Here is a 27,298-nt window from a genome sequence, read left to right on the forward strand (position 1 = left end):
GTAAGATAAAAGAAATATACACACAATAAAATTCAAAAACCCAAACAGAATTTGCACTTGTTTGTGTGGTAACAATATGGAACCTTTTCAAGGGAGTCGAGGTTGTGGGAACAAGATTCTGATTACTTTTCTAAAACCCTTAAAGTATTCTGACAGCTTGGTTACAGCTCATGTACGTAAGTTTAACTAAAGCTAGTAAATGTGCTGGTGCAAGACAACACTTGTCATTAGACAACAGAGCAACCAAAACCAGAGCTAACCGAGGATGTAGAATAAAATTTCGAAACCAGCTTTTTTTCCCTCTTTGGATGCGAGTCATATGCAGAGAAATGAACTATTCGGACTTTAGAGCAGGGTTTTTTAGAGCATTACAACCAAGATGCAACTCGGGGACCACTGTTTTTGCAGTGGAATTTTTGGGAATTTTGGATAGACCTACACAGGCTATTTATTTGCATCTGTATGTCAAATTTGGGAATCTCAGCTACATTTGACATTTGTATAGGTAAATGATTCACAAAATTAACTGGAAAATAAATTAAGTGTAAATAATAGATACATTTTATTTTTAAAAATCTTACAATTAATTTTCATTTCCAATTTCGCCCACTAGACTGCCGCGGACCACCCGTTGACAATCCCTGCTTTAGAGGAAGCACAGACCATTTGAGGAAATTTTTTGTGGTGCACACGTTGACAAACATACAAACAAGAGAAAACATCAGACAAACATGCAGTTAGTTACTTACACAACCAATTGCGCCACGGAACCGCTTGCAATAAATACATGTCAACATCAAATTTTACAAGAAAAATAAAACATTTAGCTCCATCACCCACACATGTAATGTCATCCGTATATGTTGGTATGTGCATTGTCAGTGTTGATGTGCTCATCAGTTGCAGGAGCGGCTTGGAATGCAATAATAAATGTGCCTGTAAACAGAATTCACTGGACACTTTAAATCTATTAGACACGCCTGCGCGTTTGTCATTTCCCAAATTGTATTAAATGATGTGCCTTTACAAAGGTGAGTTATTTTTCGACTGACACTATTAGAGATTCAAATATCTTGAGTGCAAATAAGTACTTTTCATGAGATGAATGTGTTTATTTGCTGCAGCCACGAAAATACACACATTAAGTAAGGAGTCATTGACAATGTAGTGGTTCACGCGCCTGATCAATTCGTTTTCAAGTTTGCATAGGTGCAAACTTGTCTCTATAAATTAACCGAGACTAATTGACAAGTCCAGAGTGCTTTGTACCTTCTTTGATACATCAACGGGATAATAGGACAACAGAAAACGCACGGGTGAATATGTAACACATAAAACATCTCTCTAATAGTGTCAGTACTAAAATAAACATCTTCAATGTAAAGCAGCTATGAATGGTAATAGTACATAACTGACTACACTTATAAAACCTCATGTTTGTCAAGTCTCGGGACAAAAGCATCGGTGCAATTTAGCCATGGATTTGAGTACATTTTAAAAATGTGGATTATTATTGATTTAATTATCACAGTTTATCCTGCCTTATGTTCCAGTCACTCCAGTTAAGAGTACTGACAAGTGTAAACATTTAACAAGGACACAATGAATAGCATTAGGACGAGCTGGGTATCAAATCACAATTGTAGGATCATTTTTGCAACACATTTAAAAATGGACTTTGCTGCCAGTGAGACAATTAAAAACTGATGTTGTCAGTTTGTGATGTCATTTCACATTATATATTCAACACAGAGCATGGGGAATGATGATCAATTACATTGTGATTTGTGTCATATTGAGTGTGCACATAATTTAAGTTAGTGTATGCATATTCTTTTCACACATTATTTTAAGATCATCCCTGATAACTGAAACAAACTAAATCTATCTCATCTCACTTTGTCTGATCTAGCCCTCAAAACGCGCATTGTCAAAATAAAAAATAATCAGTACAACATGGCATTTTGTATTTGAAGTTGTTACCGTCCTTGCCTTGGAAAGAAAAGTGCAGTAAAAGTCAATTGGTGCTGCCAAGACTTCAACATCAAGCAATTACAGTATGTCTTAAACACTCTCAATACTGGACCTCAAGTCACCTCATTGGAGAATTTTCTCTCGGGTGTCCGGCAATTTGAGGGCAACCATGCCGCCGCATACCAGCGCAACAAATGATAGCAGGATGGGGATGGCTTTGGTGATGCCCACAAAACTGGCGAAGATAGAGCTGCCAAGAACCGCTGCCAGCTTACAGAGAGCATTCAGGACACCGAAGGCTGTTGCCCTGGGATACAGACAGATGTAAGAAGATTTTTTGCAACCTTAAAATCGCTTGATATTCCACGATTAATCGATTTACAATCAAGGTAATCGTGACACTAATGCACAGTAAAAGTTAGGTTAATCTTGGTTTGAGTGATCATGCCTGCAAAGCGACAAAGACACAAATTAGACAATACCCATGTCTTCTTTTGAATTACATGCTTCTGGGGTTTGAATGACTTGATTTGTTTCTGGTTATTTAAAACTCATTCAATGCTGATTGATGTTAACAATGTCTCTCCTGTTGTGACAAAAGTAGGCAAGTACCTTTTAGAAGCAGGGTAGAGCTCTACTGTCACCACCTCAATGCCATTCCATGCAGCCACACTGACGCCACAGAAGAGACACTGTAGAGCGATGATCGCAGATTGGCTGAAGCTCAGAAACAGGAAAAAGGTACAGCCTGCTGAGATCAGCATTGAGCCACCTGAGGAGATGATAAATCCAATTAAAACCCTACTACAAAGGCCTGACTGAACTACTCATAATGTTGGACTCAAAATCGATTTTTACGAATCCCACTTTAGAATTGAAAGGTTCTGTGCTCTATTTTTGTGACTAACATAAATCTGGCGCAACACACAGCATATCTCTGCGCAAAGGAAAGTTCAACCCCATGTTGGTAATTTCACAAACGAGTGTAAGCCGGCAGATCTGTGAAGGGGAGGGCTGTGCCACTATGGGAGTGGTCACAGCGGACTTCAATCATGGCCAGTCAAAGCAGCTCTTTTCATTCCCTTTGAATATGCTTGTTGAGTCTCCCCACGGACATAGATTCTCGACATCTGCGACGTGAAATGGGGACTTGGAAACTGTGATATGCGCATGCGAAAACCTGACCCTGACTATTGCGGGCTGATTTAAAAAAAATATAAGAATAATAGTAAAATACTAATGATAATAATACATTTTAATTATATTGCATTTATTATTTTTACGCAAATCTCAAAGTGCTGTCCACGTCTTTATAAAATGATTGTCTGACATCCAACACACTTGTTCACACAGCCCAAATTCTATCTGCCAGAATATTCCCATTTAATAGATCAACAGATAATCCCTTTCATCATCTAAAAATCTGGATGAGATAGATAGGAATAATGTAGGCTTCCCAGTTCCTGTATGAGGTTCTGGGTTTGACTTTCAGCTCCAGCCTTCCTGGAGTTTGCACGTTAGATTAATTGAACATTTTCAATTGCCCACAGGCACTCCATCTCTCGCCGAAAGTCTGCTGGAATAGTTTATAACCCCAATCAGGACAAGAAGCTGATTTTGCAAGTGCTATACAGCCTTACTCATTTGAACTAGTGTACACCAACACTGGAGGTCTATTATATTTTATGAACACACTATATTGGATTTATATTGTACCTATCAAGACACCGCCAATTAAATACAGAAAAGGGTGGGGGTTCATGATACGGGAAACGTTGAGTGTGCCAGACGCCATAGATCTGTCTTTTCTGGGAATGTAAGTATTTGTAATCTGAAAAAAACTTCCCTAAACATTTCTCACTCTCATGGGTGCACCCAAAAGCCTAGCATGTGAGCAACACGCTAATACCTGTGTTGATCCGGAGACACTGCCTTGTCTCAGTGGGCAGTGGTGGGAATAGGGAAAAAAGTGAGGCAGATATACGTACATCATGTTCTTGCAACTAAAGAGTAAAAACGGCGCCTCCCTTAGATGAATAAATGCCATGTTTTGAACGTATCTTTTAAAATAAATACTCGGTAGACTAAATTAAAAAAAAAAAACACTGTTAAGTAAATATGGCAATTGGACATCTTGGGTTGACTTTTGCATATAAAGAGTAATGACCATCAGAGAGGTCAGCAACGTAAAATCCACATCACCTATAATCTTGACTCTGCCGATCTTCTCCATGAAGAGGGCGGAGATGATGTTGCCAGGCAACACAGCCAGACTGCCAAGGAAACTGACCAGATATATGAGGACATCATTCTCTTCACCAGTATCTAGGTGACAGCCAAGTTTGTCGTCCTCAAAGGTGTTGTTTTCCATTTTACAGTCAATGAACTTCTCCTTCAGATCTACAGAGTATCATAAAGCAGATAATGCATAAGAGAGATTCAGGGTGTTGTCCCTTGGTGTACAGTATTAGGATAGCTATAAATTTTTCTGTCTACCTCCAACCATGATATTTAGTAAACATACCAGCCAAACCAGTGAGCCTCACCAACATGAGCTGCTTCACCTGAACCTACCTGTATTAGTGAAGACAGTGTTGCGTATGGTGCAGTTCTCAAACATCGTGTCAGTGGACTTGATGTCCTCAAAGAGACAGTCTTCAAACAATGAGTCCTCAAACTTCACAGACTTCAGTTCTATTTTGATGAACCTATGGGCATGGGATGGGACACACAAACAAGCCAATAGACCAAACAAATATGGACTCCGACTTCTATAGCTGAAGCATTGCAGAATGAGCAGAATGGTCTCAGTAATACATTGCAGTCAGTCACAACTGCTATGCAAACAAGCTTTGTCGCACGCAAAGATATGAACGCCATACGATGCACACATGTATGCATACGTGATGCGCTCCATGGCAGTATCATAGTTTGAGCGGAAAACTTGTTATTATATTGAAGTGAAGTCCCATTCTGTCTTTTTTCAATTTTGCAATAGCATAGAAGTCAAGTAATATACAGTAGTAGTAGTCACATACTGTATACTGAAAACATTATTAAATATAGTCACGTACAGATGATGTAAAGCCCAATAGCAGCTACAATTTTTTTTTCCACTTTAGAGAAATTCATATTTTTGTTTGTTTGTGAGCAAACCGGATGATAGATTTGGTGATGTAAAGTCCATCCATCCTTTCATCCATTATCTGAACCACTCTTTACTGCTACAGGAAGTTTGGTAAGTCCGCACAATGAGCAACAGGAGGGTCAGACACTCACACCTACAGGCAATTTGGAGTGGTCAATTGGCCTACCACACAGAAACACCACACAGGAAGGCCGGAGCTGGAATCAAACCCACAACCTCTGCACTGCTAACCAGTTGACCATTGGGCCACCATGACTTCCCTGGATTAATTCGCAATCCTGCCTGGTCTCTGATGCCAGTGATTAATTAACATGTGCTGCCATGCATAACTTATTTTAAGCAAATAGCCAAATGTGGGGTACACGGTAGTCATCAGAATTTAATTATAGGAAGTCGTCCACTTGACATGGTATGTGTTTGTATTTTTGTAACAGTTGCATGAAAGTAGTAATTAAGTCAATTTTTTTAGTCAGGAGATACTTGGGAACCCATGCAGACAGGTGAAAGACAGCTCAGGGGTCCTCACGGGTCCAGACTGAGGAAAAGATAGGCGGGAAGGAGATCCGAGTGAGTAGTGTGGGGAAGCCGTGTCTGGGACATGTTGTAGTAAATGTGACCGAATAAAAGAAAAAGAAAGTTACAACACTCTCAGTGTCGTCATCCAACCACCCGTGCGCTACACAAACCAATAAAAGTTTGTTAAGGCACGTTCAGAACAATATTTTGGGGACCTGCCAGAACTTTCTTTCAAACTTAACACACATCCCTCGTAAACTATATCATGGAGGCAAGCAATAGCACACGTCATGTTCTGTGTTTACATCGTTTTTTTCTGGCGGCTCTTTCAATCACATTTCAGGCCAGCCATTGGGACAAAATACAATGGACTGGAGACAAAGTTGTGAGGAAGTGAGATGGGCAAATGTGATGCTGGGCCTCATATTTAAACTGCCAAAATATTAGCCACTAAGTCATGGTATAGATGAGAAATCTAGTCACTGTAAAAGAAAAAAAATGAAATTGCAGTTTATCGATCTATTCCAAGTACATTGTACAGTTTCAGTAATCAGCAATTAAATGATGCCTACGCGTAAACCTCACGAGGTTGATCAGCTTCTCAACTTAAGTATTTGGCCATTATGCAAGAGCAAAATGATTAATCACATAGAGCAAACATGCACAACATACACTTTGGATAACAAATGAAATGCATTAACTCTTGTGTACTCCGCACAAAGTGCTTATGATGTTTTTCAAAGTGAAAGGCATCGGATCCTGGCCACATTCAAACTACAGAAGCTGTACACGTCACATCAAGATGATTTACTGTGCTTTCACTGAGCAGGGCTGTGGAGAGAAGCTGAAGTCATTTCAACTTTACAACAATGTAACATTTTGATAGTTCTGCAACCTCGTAGTTTTACGTATTTAAATGACAAATCACGTAAATGTCAATAAAACAACTTTAAGAGAACGAGAAAGAAGCACCTACTTGTCATGGATGTATTCGCCTTCTTTATGGACCTGGTTCTCTAAAGAAAAGTTGAAATGGAAGTTCTCCACTTTTTCTTTATGGAATACCTGAAGACAGAAAAAACTTCAGCCAGAGGCAAATATTCAGAATTGAGCAATTGTATAGATAAAAGTAACATTTCACAGATGGGATATGTGAGAGGTGAGAATGGCACCTGAAAGAAAAAGTTGGGTATGAAAATGTAATCATTATTTTATGACACAAAGTTGTTTAAGTTGGTGAAAATTCTTTATTTAGGTGGGACGAGCCCCTTGAGATGTAACAGCTCACTCGTGAAGGGTCACGCACAATCTATCAGATCAATGAATGCAGAGTGATGCTTGTATTACCTTGACTCTGGATTCATACTCCTCATATTGAAGGTGCTTGATCATGTCTGGGAACCACACAGATAGGCCATAGTAGCTGTGAGAAAGCAGTGTGAAAAGAAAAGCGGGTGTTTAAAATGCAATAAGTGGCAAGTTTCACCTGCAGTGGGCGATAGTGTGAGCAAACCTGAAAGCCATGCAGAACCAGATGATGGCCATAAAGAGAGTAGCAAACCTCAGCTCAGCAGAAAAGAGAGATGCTACGTTCTTAAATACCTGGGAACGAAACACAAATATACATGACAGAAAAATCTACATTTAATTAAACTCTCTAATACACAGGTGTCAAAGTCAAGGCCCGGGGGCCAGATACGGCTCGCCACATCATTTTACGTGGCCCGCGAAGACAAATTGTGCATCAAATTCGTTTGTCATTACTAGAATTGCAAATTGTCTTCACTTTTAATAATATCTTTTTTTAAAATATTTGACCAGTTTTTACTCATCTGATTTGAAAACGAGTTACTTGTCAGTTTGTTTTGTAGCTTTTACTGTGTATAATATGAGGTGCTCATACATTTATTTGGGTTGACAGTCAGAATTGCCCTTCGAAAGAAGCTATGACTACAATGTGGCCCGCGAAAAAAATGAGTTTGGAATCTATCCCAGATGGCATATGGTGACTGGTGAGAGATAAGGTACACCCGTTGGACTGATCACTACTCCACCTGGGGGAGACACGTGGGGCTTTATTTTCGTAGACTGCTCTTGTTGGCCAATTCACTCATCAAAATTCATTCAAAATCAAAAAAGCTCCAATCGACATAAACCCTGCTTTTATTTCCCTATAAAAGGGAATTCGTCTGGCACATCTCAGCAATGTGTGGAGCTTAATTGGGAGCACCAGATGTCCAGCGAGGAGCTCGACCCTTCAGCTGAACGGTGATAGGTGGCGGAGGTGGTACCCCATATGTGGACTTCAGGGGAATTGTAAGTCAAATGAACCCTTACCCATTTCAATTGAATATATAACAATGCATGAATAAATAATTCAGTTTCCATAAAGCCTCTCGGAACGCGTCGTGTTTGCATATGTTGGTGACTGGTGAAAGGAAATAGACAGTTAGGGAATAAGGTCCATTGTTTGCTTGGGAAGAACAACGTTAAGCCAGAAGAGCAATGCATGTGTTGTGAGATGTAATACACTTGAATTAGTATTCTCTATTCAATTTAAAATACAGTATTGGGTGTGATTTACGTACCAGTTTACATAGCGTAAGTGAGCGGACAGCCCAGCGTTGCACAGCTGTTCCTGTAGCACTTTGAATCTCAATTAACTCATCCTCTGCTGTCTTTGGAGCCTTGATGTGAGTCACCTGAAGAAGGTAAAGGAGAACTGATATACGTGATCAAATTTGTCCAACATCTCCAATGACGTAATTTTTAATTTCTTCAAATAGGACAGACTTTCAGGAGACAACAACGTTTGAGCCAATGCAGATATTTATAGATGTTTGCAAAATCACCAACTCTGAAACATGAACAAAAGTCTTATTTCTCCACTTTTTGACACAATTCTGAGGCTAATTATATGTAAATGCAACAATGATATCCATTTTCGTAAAATTCTTGCAAATGACGCCCTCCAGTCATGTTATAATATTCAGGGTGGTTCTGAGAATGTTAATGCCTGATGCAATTTTTCCACCCAAAATAGTTCAGTTTCATATTTAAAATGATCCTAAAACTTAAACCTGACTGACTCGAAAGATGAATGTGGGCACATTTTGAGACAAACACCCAGCCAGTATGTATAGGCAGTTCTATCCATCTGGATAGCTTTATTGGATATCTACAGTATTGACTCACGGTGAAGACTTTTTCCGGCTGTCCTTTGGCTCTCCAGTTGGTGTCGTGGACCTGCTTCAGAATCATCCATGCTTCATCGTGCTTGGCATTCTGCTCCAAACAAGATGACATTTTCAGCACCAATTCTGCACACTAAATTCTTGGTGTTTATAGAGCAACACAAGAACAAACAAATTCATATTCTTTGTGCTTGTAGATTCAAAGTAATTTGACACACTATTAATCCCCTTTATGCATTAATTGATTTTTCAAGTCATGCAGATTGCCTCATTGAAAAAAACTACAACACCTATCTACTAAACAAAAAACATTTGCAAAAGTGAGCATGGAACCAAAACATGGTAGCTATCTCACCTCAAGCAAGAAGCGAGGACTCTCAGGCATGAATGTTAGTCCGATGAGAGAGGCGATGGCAGGAAGAGCTGCAACCAGAACAAATAACCTCCAACTGTGGAACTGGAAGTCTGTGCCCATACTGAACCCCCAACCTACGCAAAACACAAGCACAAATACATCGTATTAAACCCAAGAATTAGATGCCAAGTTGTGCTGTACATGTAGCTACAATGACAGTAAATCATCTTACCATATCTGGGGATGATTCCCCAGGCAGTAAAAGAGGCAAAAATCGCACCAATCATCCAAAACATACACAACCAGGAAAGATGCTCTCCTCGCTTGTCCATCTGGAGGAACTCAGAGAAGTACGAGTAGACAATCGGCACTGTGCCACCGATACTGAAAAACAGATAAGACTCCTTTAACTAACTTTGCTTGCAAACATTATCGGCATAGAATTTTGTTTTCAAATGATTTGATTCAAAGGAATAATGGAATTAAGGGTCATAAAAACAACAAAGGCCACTTGGACTACTAGAGAGAGAGAGAGAGAGAGAGAGAGAGAGAGAGAGAGAGAGAGAGAGAGAGAGAGAGAGAGAGAGAGAGAGAGAGAGAGAGAGATATGAATAAATCGCGCTATCAATCAAATACACAAATAAATACACATGGAGGTCTATATCTTAGCAGAATGCATATTTGTACTCCCCTAACCTAATATATTTCCCAATGGTATATATATTTTAGATATGCTCATGTTGATACATTGTTTTTCATAGCTAACGTAAATGTTGCGAGTGTCACAATATGAGGATATGTTAAAAAAAATGTATTACTTTAAAATTACTGGTACCTTATGATGTCTTGCTTGCTTAGGTATTATCAAGTTTTAAAATGATATGAAAGATCAGTAGTGGTCAGCAGGGTGGCCTATTGTTTAGCACATCCACCTCTTCATCGAGAGGTTACGACTTTGGTTCTCGACTGATACTTTTCAGTGTGGAGTTTGACTACTAGGTTTCCCAGCTTCTTTCCACAGGGATTAATGTTAGACTAATTAAAGACTCTATTATCGTGCATGGGCGTGAATGTGAGTGTGAATTGTCTGCTGTGAATGTGCTCTATTGGTGACCATTCCAGGGTACACTCAGATGGAACAGTGAAGACAAGCTTTAAAGAATGCATGGATGAAATAGTAATACTAATAGTCCATAGTAGGTCTATAGTTATTACACACATACAATGAGGCAGGACACGGCAGACAAGCTATAACTACAAGAAATTTATTGATGTGGTGCAAGCTGTTTGTAGATGGGATCATTTGTGGTGTGCCGTGACCTGATTTCTGAGTGTGTGGTTCCCAGTGGATTTGAGTTATTTTGAGCTTAAGCATTGTGCTTGGTCCCTGCTATGAAACACCAGACTGCCGAGGTAGGGTTGTAAATATGAAAGTAAATATGAGATTTACAGCACAAGGCAAGATAATTTAATGTTTAATGTCAGACGTCAGACAAATGCTGTTAATTAATTAACCCATGTGGACTTAAGAGGTTTGGTGAGGAAAGATTTTAGTTTTCCCCACTAAAGTTACTGGATCAAAACTATAACCTGAGTGCCAAACATGCTGCATGCTAGTACAACCGTTCAGGCAGGTAGCGTCACCAATCCAAATTCAACACAATGACTGGGTTCATGGCAAGGCAGAATGAGTAAATCCACACCAATCCAAACTGGAATGGAAGTGTAGCAAAACTTCAGTACCATAATAAAAGATGTGCTAAATATCAACTCATTCACTGCCATCCTAGTTAAAATGTATCTTTAACGTCTATAGCTGTCAATGGCCATGAAGGTCGAGGGTCGCGGGCACACTGGAGCCTATCCCAGCTGACTTCGGGCAGTAGGCGGGGGACACCCTGAAGTGTTTGCCAGCTAATCGCAGGGCACACATATAGACAGTCAACCATTCACACTCACATCGCAATTTTAGAGTGCTCAATCGGCCTAGCATGCATGTTTTTGGGATGTGGGAAGAAACCTGAGTAGGAGGGCCAGAGCGAGAATCGAACTCTGCACGGTGAGGCGGACATGGTAACCAGTGAGACACTGTGCTGTCCTCTACTGCAAAAAATGTTTTCTTTAGAAGCGTTCTCTGTATTTTCTGTGTCCATGCGGTATCAGAAAAAGGACAATGATCCAGAATTGATTTACATTTTGCAGAAATGTTGTCTACCACAATATACTGATCAAAGATAATCATGTATTAAAGCACGCAATAGTGGATAATAATGGAGAAGTATGAACCCTCTGAGTTCTTGAGTAAAAAGAAGTGAAGGCAACAACACAACAGTTACCAGTGATGTACTGATGTACAGTGCATGACTTACCCGATGCCTGACAGCAGCCTGAAGAAGAGGAAGAAGCCATAGCTCTGGGCGAAAGAAGATAGGAAGACGAAGACACAGTTTATAGCTAAGGCCACAACCAAACAGCGTCGACGGCCAACTTTGTCTGCGAGACCACCCCATATGAATGCTCCCACCATCATACTCAGGAAGACAATCAGACCTGCAGAGAGAAACAGAAGGTGTTAAACTTGAGAAAGAGGGAGTGTTTCATTCATTCATAAAATGCCATTTGGTTGACATTAAACGCACTTTTTCATACTCATGATGGCAGATGCATAGAAAAAGATTTGGGCAATTTCTGTACTTCATAGTGGGACAACATTGAAAAAATGTTTATCAGGGTAAATTACTGTACCCTCAAAATACCTCAACACACGCATTGTCTAAGCCACTGGCAACAAAATGGACATGCCCCTTGTGACAGACAGGACAGAACAACCAATTACAGAAGCGGATCACTACTCCGCAGATGCATCAGTCCATAGTCAGGAACCGGCTCAGGGGGCGGCGGCGCTTGAATCCCGGGAACAGAGGCTGCAGAGGAAGAAGCTGAACGACAGGTGCGGCCGCCCGGCCTGACCAAGCAGGAGGTCAGGCCGGGCGGCTAGCGAGACGTGGTCAGAAATGGGCAAGTGGTCAGGGTGGGCGGCAGACAGGGCTAGACAGGTCAGTACATGAGCAAGGTTGGCAACGGGAGTCAGAGGGGTAAAGCGCAGTGAGCAACGAGTGGCATCACGGGACAGACTGACAGAGAAAAGCAGGTAGTGCCGGGTTTAAGTAGCCTTCACTAACAAGGACAGTTGCAGGTGATTACTTGATTTCGTGGGTGTGGCTGTGAGCATGTGACGTCAATGGAAGTGACTGGCTGGGTGGCAGGTGACACAGGCACGTGACACCCCTATGTAAAAATGTCCAAACTTGTGTTAATAAGTGTTTATCCTTAAGTGTCAATATGTTTTGTCCATTATTTTCCAACAGTGTATTAACCCTTTTGAGAATGGACTTCACCAGAGCTTCTTGGGTTGCCACTGGAATCCACTCCTCCATGACAACATCACAGCAAGGGCCACCGCGCGTGACTCTTCCGGATTCCACCCCGGTCCGATCATCGTAAAAAATAGCCACTCACTCCGCACTCCAGGTAATTTAGCACAATGATTCCATGTGATGTGAACTGTGCAAGCCTGTATCTGTATTCCTGTCATTCAAGTAAGACACGTTGCTGCAGAAAGACGACATGGGTGAGAATAAAGCCAAAAAAACAGAAGTCGGCCATGCAAACGCCACACAAAAATGTTCCAACAGAGATTCGAACGTAGATCAGCTGACTGTGAGGTAGATCAATGAATTTGAAAGATGTAATTAAATTATAGGATGTGATCTCAATATATCTGTGTGAAGGAAGGAGCTTGTCTGTGGCAAATGGAATTACAGAATCTTCTCAAGTTATTCAAGAGAGTTGTGGGCAGATCATTCTCTTTATGTATTTGTTGCATCAGACTAATTCTGGAACACAACACCAGTGTGCAGATGGTCATACAACAGGGGTCGAGCTATGGCTGTGACTATTCATCTTAAGATTCTTTTATTAGGCTGCATACGTTAAGTGAAAACACATCAGAACATTTCTTATGAAGACTGTAATTGTCTTAATGTCTGACCAGACTCCATTTTAGAGCATTTGATCTACGACTGAAATAGTTCATGATGACCGCACTGCAGCAGGCTTTTTCCTCCACCCATATTTCTTCACGTCACATCTCCATTTCCCTTTGCCATCCACTCCCCTGCTTATTCATTCACACACAAGTTGTCTCTGTATCCCCTTGTCTGCATTTGACTGCTATTTGTTTTCTTGTTTCTGCTGCTGTTTGTTTCTCACTTTTCTCTCCCAGTGGAATTTGATGGCTCAGCGTCTATCCTACTTTTTCTCACAGTTGCATGAATGTCAGTTGTACAAATACGCACTTCCACTTCTAACCATGCCCTGCATAACTTGTAGAATAGAAATAAGCAACTCAAGTAAGCCCTTAATATGTAGAGGAATGAAGACTGCATGCAATCTCCAGCAAGCAAGCAGTTTTATTTCTGCTTCCTCAGAAAACCAGACTCATTTGGGGATTTACTGCATCAACAATACTCCACATTACTGACACCCAGTCACGGACCATGATCAAACTGCCTCCACAAAAAGTTGTTACTATATCAGTGCAGCAATTAGCACATTGTGGCATTCTTCGGGTCTTCTCCACACTTCTGAACTCAAGCTCATCATAGTATTCCTCCACATGTACAGAACCTCAAAACGAGAGTCAACAGCAAAATAATCTGCTTGTCACTAGCTTTTTTTGAAAATTCTTCATGGGCACAAACCTGCTACTCAGCTCTGCTGCTCATTCTACAATAGCAATGTTCCTAACAATTGAGGCAAAATGTGCTCTGCTTTCCAAAGGTGTCAGTTCAATGACAAGTCTCTGGAAAACCCAATATTCCATGATTTACAGCCAGCCTCAGACTTTATTGAGTCATGCCTCTTTGGTGTTTGCCTACACATTTCCAGGTTCCTAACAGAGGGTGTGTCAGCAATTTGACGGGAGAATCCGCTGAGCTGGAAGGTGTGCAAGCCAAGCACATAAAAAAAAAAAAGACTTATTTGCAAATGAGAAAATGTGGCTCTAAAAGAATTAAAATCATTGATCGTATCCTGTATTTCTGGATCCTTTGGGTAATTAGATTAAATCTTATCACAGACCTGGTTTTAAAACACCAAGGAAATGTTTTAAATTGTCTGAAACGAGCACTACAGGATATGCCAATACACACACCCGTTTGGAATGCAGGAATATATTGACTCGCGGATTAGACAAAATCAAAGAGCACACATAACAGGTAAGCCAGTATCAAATCAGTAAGACAATCAACCTTACCCAACATCCCCTTCTCTGCATTGGACAGGCACAGGTCCTTTTCGGCAGATGGCAGAACAAAGGCAACTACAAAACATTCCACCCCATCAGCCATGAGAGCCAGGCCCAGCACCATGAAGAGCGTCCACTGGAACTTTCCATGGCCACAGTCTTCCATGATATCCTCATACTGTTCCGATAACTCCTGCAGTTCGGTGAGTGCACCGCCAGCTCGAGATTTTGCCCTGAGATTGCACAAAAAAGGAGAACAAATCTTGAGGTGGAATCACTCCCTAATGAGCTCACGTTAACATCAAAATGATACATGATGTTAATTGGACAGAATGACTATTAAGACTCAAATTAGTTTTCTTTCTACTATACTAATAACTATATTTTATTACTGCAATTAGTTCTCTATTCATTTTACATGAGTTCAATGTGCATCTGGAAAGTCTTTACGATACAGTTTTCCCTCATCAGCCTTAGTTCAAAATTCATTTGATCCCCTCAATGCTACACAAAACATCCCATAATTACTGTTTTTGGATGTTTTGGCCAAATCTTACATAAATTAGCCTTTGTGCAGTATGGTACAGCGTGCTGTTTCAAGTCTTCTTCAATATGATGCCTCAGGCTTTGCATGTTGACAATATACGTACATGTTGAGTATAATTTTGAGATAAATTAATTTATTCCACTTTGGAATGAGGCTGTAAGATAAATTGTAGAAAAAGTGGACTGTGAATACTTGAAGTGTTCAGATGGACTATTGTTTTTATTTTTTAATTCCAGACATAAATCCATAGAACACAACATGATATATACTTCAGGTGAAAAATAATTGAGGATACATCAGCTATGTTAAGCTATGTTGCTGCTATTTAGGGGGAGTCTCGTCACATTTTGGTTGACTGTCGCCTGTGTGGAACCATCCGTAACTTCAGTTTTGTGCCAGCACAAGTCTGGTCAAGCTTGTTTGGGGAAGTGTTGCGCCTATCTGAGCGCAGGGACTTGCCTTGACCCCGAATCATCTGACAACTTGGTAACATAAAGTAGTCCGTGCTTGGCGTAAAAACGTGTAAGCAAGTGAATGAATGAAATGAAACCAAGTGCCACACATTTAGACTGCGCTTTGAGCTAGACAAAAGTAGGGCCCAAAGATTAACGGCAGTTCTATTTTATTGTTGCCAAAGACAATCTGGCAGTTTCTTTTTGGTTTAGGTGAAGAAAATATTGGTTCATTGAGCAATTATTTGCTGCAATTCGGTTAGCGCAAATTTTAAAATATTTTTAATTCAGATGGTATTGAGTCAAGACAACTAGCTGAGGGTTTCAGATGGGTGGATTTATAGGTGTTGCATCATTTTATGATTTGTGCTGCTGATATTTGACCTGATGATTTGTACTTTTTCACTAAAATAGCAAGCAATTTCCTTGCATTTATCTGTTGAGAAGAGTTCATGGTAAATGTGTCTCCTCACCTTGCAGCCCTCTGTGCGGCCTTCACCTCATCAGGATGTGGTATCCCTTGATATTCTCCTTCATACATTTGGTCTTCTTCATCATGACCTTCAGTCACATCACTGGCAGCGTCCTCTTCTTGGGGGGGATATTCGGCCTGGTAGCCATATCCATCGTGACCACCTCCATCACCTTCTCCATAAGTCCCATAGCTGTCGCCGTCGCTTTGGTGGTATATGTTGTTTTGGTAGCGGTCGGCCATCCTGTCTGGTTCTACCTTCTCTATGCTGATAGACTAATCGGAACAAGTGGAAACGTCTGTGATTTGTGGGAATAATCGGCAGCCTGTGTGACGTTTCAAGGGTGTAAACTGTGAGCTTTCAGTTAGAGCATGATGTGTCAATTACTAGAAAATATCTGATCCGTTGGTCACACTTGCACTTGTTGCTTCCTTGCAGCGAGTGTGTAATCATGCATGCCTGAATGTCTTAAGACCTGATTTCAGTAGCTGCAGTGGTGTTTGGGTGACTTCAGAGAACTGAAATATTTGTTTTCAATATCCAAACCTGAAGACAGAAAAAAAAATGTAATTATCAAACCACAATACAGTCTTTCACAGCTACATTTACATTATGCTCCTGGGTGCCGCAACAGCCCCACTGTATACTGCCAGAAACGTAGACCACTGTGAGATTTTGCCCATTTTTGACCCTGTATGACCCTCCTGTATGTTTTCTCATAGCAAGCTGTCACGGGTTGTAAGGGGACGGGGCTGTTTAGACGCGGAGGCTCAAAGGAACAATATGGTTCGGCCCGCGGTTAACCACAGAATACAGTATGTTCCCTATCGACCCTTCATGTTCTGGCGGGGTCACTTGCAATTCTCACTTTGTGTCAAGGCTTTCTACACATGAAACATGAACACCCGGCAGCGTTGAAACATGTTTGTGGCCCCAGTAGAGTCTAACAAAGCTCCACTGCCAGTGTTGGCATCCGGGCTGGCGGTCACATACAGTACCGCAGAATCATAAAACCTTGTTGATATTACTTTTATTGACGACGAAGTATTCACTAATCCACCTAAATACCAATAAATGCAAAAGAGCCAATTAGTCAATACACCAATGCAGTGTCTCGCTGTCTTTGTTTCTCTCTGGGTAAATTAAATCTCTCTGTGTTTCTCTGTAGGTAAATTAAACATAACTTAGCTTTGTGTTGTAATTCAGAGTCACTCAGGAACGCACAAAACAGAGATTTTGTGATCACATGATCGTATTTTGGATCGGATTCTGGAATTGCAATTTCTATTAAAATAAAACAAATCGTTTTGCACGAATGCATACTTCCTGCATACTCCCAGATCAGGCATCCATTGTATCTAATTCTTATAAAATAGCAAATGGTCAAATCTAAGAAGTTTTGGATAAGGAGCAAGTGTCCACTGTAGGCTGTGTTTAATATTTTAGATATGTAGGTGCGCCAAAATGCTTCATAGAAGTTTGAAATTGTAGCCACTCTATGCTGCATTACACTCTTTAAAATTTGTGAGTTAAAAAGAAATGCTGAATTGTTAGTTTGGTTTGCTTCCCGTAATAGTCTTTTTTGGATGATTCATAATCCAAAACTCATAACATTCTGACGATTGTACGTTAGTTTTGTCCAACCGTGCTTCCCAGTGGAAATACACACAATTCTTCAGTCTCATAATTTTTAAAGTCCTGGTTTTGAAGGCATTTCCTTTTTTGGGATTAAATGTGCATGCAAGATTAAATCTTGTCCCAGTTGGAAAAGGTACCAGATAAATCTGAAAGATATTTCTGAAAAAACAACATAATGTTTACCTACTGTATGGGTTGATTGATTACTTCTTATTTGTTTACTTTCAAAGCAATCAGTAACAAAACAAAGTCACAGAAAATATAGTTAACACAATAATGACTTATATGACTAACAGTTGACCAGCAATGATCCAACCTTCCATCATTATGTACGGGGTATTCGCTACTGACGGATAGGCAGCAGGAAATTAAATTCTGGCAGCGTCATCAGCTCGCCATTGTCGCCAGACCTTATCTGCCCTCCATCTTTGAATAATGCACATAATTAATCCGATAAAGTCAGCAGCATGTACTGCCAGTTTCAACAAGTTGTAATCAGATACATAATTGTCTGATTCCAAGCATGTCACAGTCCCAAATGTGTGTTTTCATACTTTACCAATCTAATACAATGTAAAAGCTGAAGCAATCTACATTGCCGTCCAGTCATGAAACAATATGGCTGGACCTAACATGCAGCATCCATGAGCTTGGCTCCTGCATGCAGTGCATCATGTCCTTATGAGCGGTCACTTGTCTTTATTCCCAGTCCACTATTATAGTTTGCTTTCAATTGATAAAATGCTACTAAAATTAACCTGTACAATACTTGACCCTGTAAAGAATTAATTTAAATCCTATTATTTTCTGTTAGATAATGTATCTTCAAAGGAGGCAAAATGTAGGCTCCATTTTATTGGTAAAATCATTTTCCACACAAGACTAATACAAAAGCTGAAATAGGTGCACTGAGAAAAAAAATAAAAAAAATTAAAATGAGTGGGCTATCATAAGAACAAAGATCCATGTGTGGGAACTCAAACATGTGTTGAGCAGTCAGGATCTGTTCTTAATTTCCTTCTGAAAGAATATGGTTTCTGAAAAAAACTCCAGCCATGTTCTGTGAAAGTGAGATGAAAATGTTTCATCTATTTAGCATAAAGAAACTCTTGCAGTTCAACAACTGTGTGGATACATCTACAGTACGTACGTACGTATCAACGGAAATCTATTTTCTGTTCTTCATCTGTTTTTCTGCAACCTCATCCTTTAATTAGTGGCTCAGGAAATGGGTTTTGTCAGGAACAGATGCTCAGTCAGGTTGGAATCTGATGGTTCATTAGCTTTTAAGTTGATACGGACTGCACACAAGAACATGCAAAACCTGCATGCATGCTCTCACATATACTGTCAAAACTAATAAGTACTCAATGAGCTTGATTTACTGAAGGTTTGTGAGTGCAGCAATGTATGCAAACTTGATTGCTCATCCAAACAGATATGGAAACTGATTTGCATCATGAATACATCTGTCTATAAAGTTCATTTTGTGTATTGTGCGTTTTTAATCATCTTTAGTGCAGGCCAATGTAATTTCAATTATTAGCAACAGGACCGTTTCTACAACAATCAGACTTCAAGTTTTTTTCACAGGTCCTCGATAATATCAAAATTTTTCCATCCTCTGATTGGTTGGTCAAAGATAAAAATTTATCATGTTGGTTTTTTTATGGTACTGGTGGTATCTCGTATAATTATATTGTAATAGTGATTGTTGTAAGAGATGGATTACGTTGGATAAGTCCCCACTGTAGGTCCAGGTACAACATGCACGCTCAACACTTATGTACCGAGTGGGACTGCAAGGTCTATAGTATTTGCAGGATCTAGTTTGTTTTGAGTTTTTCTTGGAAATCAGCAGCAGGGTTAGGACTTGGACTTCGATTTGCCTAAACCTGCCTTTGTCTCGAACAATTTTTAACATTTAGGCGACTACTAAAAAAAAGAGCTCCTTTTCTGTAAGTCTTCTCTAAACAGGCAATTCAATGATATCAGGAATGAAACACTGAACCAGAATAATATTCAGACCAACTTTAGCAGTTATAATTTCTTTTCATCCATCATTGAGCTGAAATGAGACACGTTGACACGCGGTTGTTGAGATTTTGGTGCAGCTCTGCCACAGGTTATTGATCTGGGAAATCAATTATTAAATGTTTCCACCTACCCCATGCAATGTGCTCACATACCACAGGGCAGTCCTTCTATATAGCGGGGTGCCGGCTCCTAGTGCTACACAGTGCAATGCCATGGGGGTCACATGTGACCCACAGGAACGTGTTTTTTTGCCGTACTAGAGTAAAGTGTAATTGCACATCCACTACAGTAGGTGGCAGTGGCGCTCTAGCTCTAAGGTTGAGGGTTTGCGCACATACAGCACAGAGCAGGATAGCTAGGAGACATGAAGTGCAGTAAATAAACCTTGAAAAATATTTAACTGACATGAAAAGAAAGATGGGTAGAAACAATGTTCTCATCAATGTTAAATATCAAAGTCACCTGATTCCCTGAGTTAAGGTTTTAGCCGATTGAGTATCAAAATAGTGACATACCCTGTGAGCTGCCATTTTGGACAACTTCACATAATAAAATAAATTTTGACCGGTTTGTTCCTTTAAGGAACGCTTGTGTAATGTGGCAAAGCTGATTTGAGAGTATTTTAGGGTAAAATGTACTGATATCTGAGGTCACTGAGGTATTCCTTGTATGATGTTACAGCTTTGTTTGATCCAGTCAAGGTCTTTTCACACCCAACTCATCACACCGTGCATTTTAAGAGCCTTACTTTGTATACTGAGGTACAGTCACGCAGAGACAGGAAAGAGCCTTTGTTAGGGTAGTGTTCACTCTAACTTATACAGGTTACATTCCAACATAATCATACGATGAAGATATTCTGCAAACCCTAACAGCCTTCCTTTGGGCCCTCCCACAAAGTCGAAACGATTGACTATGTCTTCGAAAGAAGATGAAAGATTCACTTGTGAATAATTCATTCAACTAGATGATTTCTGGGGAGGAGGGCGGAGCATGTACATATCTGTGTCACTTTTAAAGGTTCTGGGTTTGAACCCTAGCTTTCTATGTGGTGTTGCATGTTTTCCACATTGGGTTGAACTAAGAGATGTGTTGACCATCTCCCTGCCAATTAAGACGATATTTCACAAAAAGTGTATTTAACCCCTCCCCCAAATCTGTTTCCCTTCCACCCTCCTCGGTTATAAATGTTGCAGGTGCAGTGTGTGCCTTCATGTATATTAAATGAACGCTTGGTCCCCTCCCAGGCTTGTTGTTCAACCAATGCTGCAATCACTCTGGGCTCACATCAGTCCAAACCCTTGAAGAGTATTAAATTAATCTATACAATAGTATGGAAATATGCTGTTAGTTTTTCTGTCTAAGTGCTTCCTTGTGGATTAGTACAGAAATTTTTGTAGAACAAAAACCTTCAAGGCAATCTGACAGAAGCACTTCTCCCTTTCTTTGCAGAGACCTCGCTATAATCACAGTCTTCTCAGTCCGATTGCTTGATAAGTAAAGATTACATTAAAAAAGAAAAAACATGTTAATTCATGCTTAATTAACAGTAAGCCTTTAGCACACATACTTCAAAAAATAACACTTGTTTTAGTTTAGCAAACTGAAGAGCACAGATCAATAAATTCCGCTAGCTTTAAACGACCTGTTATCTTGTCATGATAACTTTCAAAAAACATTGAGACCTAACAAATGAGTCCATGAGATAGCTTACAGTATAGAGTATGCTCAATTTGAGGAAACAATTGTTTTAATCAACAATTTCCAGTTGATATCTAAGATTAAGATTTTCCACATTCGATTATCCAGTTTTACCCAAGTGCAAAATATGGAACAGCATCCCAAAAACATAACAAATAAGCATTCCGTTTTGAGGGCCTATCATCATTCACCTGTACATCAATGGACAAAAAACAATTATTGTCACGTACCAGCACACATGGAATTTGATCACAGAAGTGAGCACAACAAACACACGCTTTTCGTGGTACGTATTTGTTTTCCAGGGTACCCATGAAGCCTGAGGATTAACATTATCATGGTAAACAAAATAACATAAGCATTTATCATTGATCAGTCATCCTGTACGTTTCATACTGTTGCAATATCTCAAAGATCCACTGAAGTCTGATTCCTGAGGTCCATTTTGCCACATCATCATATATATATATATATATATATATATATACTACGTATATATATACGTATATACTTTTGTCTCAGATTCAGAGCAGATGTTTATTCAGTACAGAGTAGTTGTTTTAAGTTTATTAGGTAACCCTCCCACCAGCTACACATGTGACTTTGCATGAAGCCAGGAAACAACTAACATTTTTACTGAAGTTCTAACATCATTCATACATACGTACATATGTCAATTTTAATCTGTGCTATATGGAGATCCTAATACTTATCGTGAGACTGCGCCTAAAATATCATTTGAGCAATAGAATCCACTTAAAGTTGTGGGATTATTTAAAAAGTGCATTCAAATGTGATCTGAGTCCTAAATAACACAATGTGGTAAAAGAAATCAGAAGAAAAATAAATCGTAAGTACACCAGAAATAGGGACAAACAGCCATAATGATTTTATTTAATACTTTATCAGCCAGAGGCGATTGCTCAAATGTGAGGTAATGATGAATTTCACCAACATGTAGATGCCTTGTTTTGATTTGCTGCTTGTGACGCAAACTGGTGGGGGGGGAAAAATTCCTATGGGGATTTTAGCTTTGGAAATATTCAAAAATCGGTGCTTTTCCACTTTAATGAGTGAGTGAGGGAATAGGCAGAAAACAACGTTGAGTAGAATAATTTCTAAAGTTCCCTTCAATGGCCCTCAGTACTTCCAGGTTCCAAAGATCCTCCATCTACTCTTTAACTTTACCCAGATTAAATATATTTAATATTCTTTGAATTTATTTGACTGGATTTAGACTTCAGGTTTGCATAGTACGAGGCAACGCGAGAATGCTATTTATACAGTGCTGTAGAAATTCAGCAATAACACAATTAAAAAAGACTTTGTAGAATTGGACCACATAGACTCATTAAAAAGTGGAGTACGTCCCAAAACAGGACTGCAGCTGTTCTACTGTCATGCAGCTTTCACTGAGCAGCCTGTGAGAGACTGAAATGAACGCCAGCGGGATGAGGTATGTTGAGGGGGCTGCTGTTTATATAATACTTTGACTGCGTATAGCTCAAAGCCTTTCTATATCCGCATCATACCGCAACCTTTAAACACAACAACACCTGATAGCTTATAGTTTGTATTGCAAGGGAAAAAAATGTTCTCAAGGGGCTTTTTGTTTTGAAAATTGCAAGTGATGTGTTCAAAAAACAGTGCTGCTTAGGGCTGTGATGGATATGAAAAGGGGAAGCTGAAGAGTCAGCCGAGTCATTTAGACACAATTAATAATGCATCATGTTCCTAGCTACAGCAGGAAGACTCTCTCTTGCATGCGTTCTCGTTGACCCCCCCCCACACACACAAGCAATAGTGCAGTCTACTGAATCAAATTGGAGCTGAAGTAACCTGCTGGATGTTATAAGCAGCATCACCAGATCTGAGCTAGAACAATGGAAGTTTGTTCTGGTGCCTTTTCTATTAGTGATGGCCATTATTTTGTAGCGCCCCTTCACTGTTGGTCTATAGTCCACGCCCATCCCGCAACTCAGCAGGTTGGGAGCTAAAGCCTTCCGCTGCTCTCATCCCCCCCCCCCTCCCCCCCTTGTGTATCTCACGCCTCATGAACCATGTGATATCTCCCAGTCGATAACAAAAGTAATAAAACTATTGAATCTATCCATCCCATCTTTCCATTTATTCATTTTCTATAAAGCTTGTCCTCATTTGGGTCATGCATGAAGGCAACCCAAGCCAACTCTGGATGTGTCGCCACTCAGTCACAGGGTTAGGGTTTCATGATAATAGTTTGTGTGTGTCTCTTTAATTGAAGTTGGCAATTGAAATAAAGTATTCAAATGATCATTTTCTGGAGTTAAACGTTAACATTAAGATGAGTTTTATAAAAGGTTACACTTGAGACTGGAAGAGTCGGCATAAAGCTTTTTGAAACCTTTAAGATGGGTTTAAAATAGTCTTGTTCTGTTACCCTCTGTCAAGAAATACAGGCTTTCATTAAAATGCAAGACTTCAAACAGTTTGTAGTGGTCCATTACAAATGCACCTTTTGATGTGAGAGTGTGGCGAAGGAAGAATATTATACACAATATGCCATCAGGTACCATTGAACACATCTCTAAAATATGGTTTGAGTGTTTTCAATGTGCATATTTCTTGTATAACACTGGCATGCAATCTTTGCCTCTGTGCTTCTTGACAGTTTGTAACAAATTATTGTCGTATAATAGCCAAAATAGTTTGACTTGTTTCCATACAATTGCATCTGCAGTATTTATGCGCAATGCGTTGTCACATTAAATAAAATAGAACTACATTGCATGCATTGTTACATAAAGAATATCGACAGATTTCATCTATTGGAATAGAAAATACTTTAAATATTTGTCTTGCATTTCATAGCCATCACATGCATCTTTGAACTCAAATAATGCTTCAATAAAAACACTTGTCTTCATTCATTTCAAATTAAATACATGACAAATAGTTGACTTACCAGAAAGGAGTCAACCTGAAGTTTACGAATTTTCATTGGCGTCACGCTCTCACAATAAATCTATCTCATAGTTCGGTAATCACCCTAAAATGTGAATCTGGAGCTTGAATAGGCAGCACGCAGACAGAGCTGAGGGATTAGAAAAGCAAAGGATAGATCTCGCCTCTCTTTCTCTATCTGTCTGTTGGTCTCACTCTCTCTCTTGTTGCAGCAGCAGTCTCTGCTGCGTCCTTCCTATCTGGGGCATAATGGTACAGTCTGTCTCTGCCCTGTCTCATGAGCAAGACCATTCCATTTGTCTTGCTGCAGGGGGAGGCCAGGAGTGATGTGAGGAAAGGAGGGCGTGTAAGGGGGAGGTGGTGGTTTGAGAGGAGCAGATGGGTGGCTTGTGGGAGGGGGATGGATGGAAGCAGGGAGGGATGAATAGATGACGAGGTGGAGTAAGCGAGTGGGGCTGCCCAGTGACAGATGTGTTGACTTAGTGTGATGCTTTCTGCACATTGATGGGAAAGTCCTGCAGATTTGCACAGATATAAGACTCTAACTCCTCTGTGTGTTTTCTTTTGTTTTAAACAATGTTTGACAATTACACACAGTGAGCAGAGGCCTCGAAATAAAGGCCCACATACCTGATTTGGAAAAATCATGACCATCTTACAAGTTTAGTGTGCCTCAATGTTGTCATAAAAAACAAAAAAAATCATGCATCAATCATATTTTTCACACAGATAAAAAAATCTGTTCTGAGACAAAAGGAGGAATTTTCCTTGCCCCATGCTGCTGCGCTGATTCATTCATTCGTTCATTTACTTATTTATTCATTCATTCATTCGTTCGTTCGTTCATTCATTTATTCTTTATCCATCCATCATTCCATTCCATTCCATCCATCCATCCATCCATCCATCCATCCATCCATCCATCCATCCATCATCCTCCGCTTATCCGGGGTCAGGTCGCCGGGTGCAGCAGCTTTAGGGGTACTCCCAGACTTCCCTCTCCCCAGCCACTTCGTCCAGCTCATCCCGGGAGATCCCAAGACATTCCCAGGCCAGCTGAGAGACATAGTCCCTCCAGCGTGTCCTGGGTCGTCCACGGGGTCTCCTGCCGCTAGGACATGCCCGGAACACCTCCCCAGGGAGGCATCCAGGAGGCATCCTGATGAGATGCCCGGGCCACCTCATCTGGCTCCTCTCAACGTGTAGGAGCAGCGGCTCTACTCCAAGTCTCTCCCGGATGACTGAGCTTCTCACCCCAAATATTACACCATAATAATGGCCTACTATTCATCAGAAGGTAAGCACGTGTCCAGTGTTGACTTAAATAAAATTGACAGAAAACAAATATTGCAGAAATGCATCTGTCTGATGGAAGGAGCTGAAAGGATTATGGAGGGGACATGATGAGAGAAAAGTCCAGGACCAGGATTATTATTGATTAAAATAATGCTATGCTTCCATCCCTGGTTGTTGATTCAATGATCTTAAAATGGCTACTTGTTAGAGCTCCTTGAAAATGCTGCAATCGTTGATTCTACATTAGAAAATATAGGGTACGTTATATCCTACTGCTTTGAATGTGTTTATTTCTTCACTTAACTTTTCCTTTTTTTCTTTTGTAAAAACCCCTTATTGAGATTGGTGAATATTTTTTCATAAGCAAGCATTGCTTAAGGCCAAAAACCTCAAGAAAAATGTGTGCTATGTCTGACCATTTGGCAGATTGTATTTTGAATTATTTCTCCTAGTCCAACAATGCATCTATCCAAACCATTCTTTTTTTATTTTGGTTCTGGGTTTAACGACATAAAGATGTCGATAACGCATCGCTTGATTTCCCAGGAAACATAAGGAATTTGATATTTGTGAAATTATACTAAACTCACTCACTTCCCACTCTGTCTCAATGACACCATTTCTTTGACGTAATTTGGAGTCAGTCGATCATTTGAAGCAGGAAGAACACACATGCAGAGGATAGGAGGAATCCTTAATCCCAGTGGTACTCTTTGGCAGAACAGCTCAAAACTGGCGGTAGAGGATTAAATCAGTGTCATCAGTCTGCCAGTCAACCGAACAGTCAGTCTATACCAAGATGAAATCGAATGAAAATCAAAAACCCAATTTCATTTCCTGTGCATCTCTCAAAGGCCATGGCAGGTAGCATTCAGTCTGTAGGAGTCATGTCAATGTCTTTTTTACATCACTGTGCTAAAAATCCTTAAAAAGCACATTTACACATTGAGATACATACATTCGCATGCCAAATGAAAACACACAATAATCTGACCATTTGACAATTCTTGCCCAAGAAGTAGCAAGCTCTCTACTCACCCGACCTGGCTCCATGTGAGTTTTTTTTCTCCCTCTTTCCAAAGCTCATGAGGTTTGTCGCTTGTGAAGACAGAGGTTCCCGTCATCCTTCTATTGTTTATGAAGGCTTGGCAGACTAGGTCTGAGAAAGTGTGTTAGGCACCAGGGGAACTACTATCTTAGTTTGCAACAACCTTTTCTCACGTGTCACAATACACAAACACAGCTTGGTGGAAAAAAAATGCCACATTCACGGTTTTGTTAGATATGTAAACATTTACAGTGTGAGTGACAAAAGTATGCGAACATGAATGTGGTCAGATTGAAAGTGTTGGTTAAAGCGGTCACGCCTTAAACCCACTCACAAGTTTGGAGGTTTCCATTTTCAACAAGTAATGCCCAATATAAACCTAAGAGCTCTGAGAATACCTAAAATTAGAACTTGCATGAAGCTGGAAATAGTCACAAATATACTAATATCTCTAAAAGCCTTGATATTCATCAGTCCATAGTAAAACAGAAAGAAAAGTTAACCACCACTTTTACTTGTCATATGAGTTGCTGTCTTGCAAAGCTGATTCATTGAGGTAAAAAAATAAGTAGTGTCTACAGACTTGCAGAAATCTTTGGCACGGGCAAAAAAAAAAAAAGAAAACTTTAATGGCCCCAAAGTCTGAAGTGAAATTACAAATGCGGTAT

The 27,298-nt window shown here is 40.0% G+C and overlaps 1 protein-coding gene across 1 annotated transcript; it reads right to left on the reverse strand.

Moving 5' to 3' along the window:
• Positions 1–157: 157 nt before the first annotated feature.
• Positions 158–26,211, reverse strand: LOC119124558 (synaptic vesicle glycoprotein 2B-like). Its single transcript, XM_037254662.1, has 18 exons — positions 26,200–26,211; positions 24,288–24,416; positions 16,355–16,513; positions 15,968–16,242; positions 14,505–14,728; positions 11,557–11,737; positions 9,420–9,571; positions 9,188–9,321; positions 8,834–8,923; positions 8,227–8,340; positions 7,152–7,240; positions 6,986–7,061; positions 6,615–6,703; positions 4,549–4,682; positions 4,177–4,374; positions 2,587–2,746; positions 1,301–2,281; positions 158–1,240 (listed from the first exon to the last, which is right to left on the reverse strand). The coding sequence occupies exons 3-17, from the start codon at positions 16,418–16,420 to the stop codon at positions 2,098–2,100; spliced, it is 2,166 nt and encodes a 721-aa protein (XP_037110557.1). The 5' UTR covers positions 16,421–16,513; positions 24,288–24,416; positions 26,200–26,211; the 3' UTR covers positions 158–1,240; positions 1,301–2,097.
• Between the last annotated feature and the right edge of the window lie 1,087 nt (positions 26,212–27,298).

Source organism: Syngnathus acus, chromosome 6 (genome assembly GCF_901709675.1).
Source record: "Syngnathus acus chromosome 6, fSynAcu1.2, whole genome shotgun sequence".
Taxonomy (NCBI): domain Eukaryota; kingdom Metazoa; phylum Chordata; class Actinopteri; order Syngnathiformes; family Syngnathidae; genus Syngnathus; species Syngnathus acus.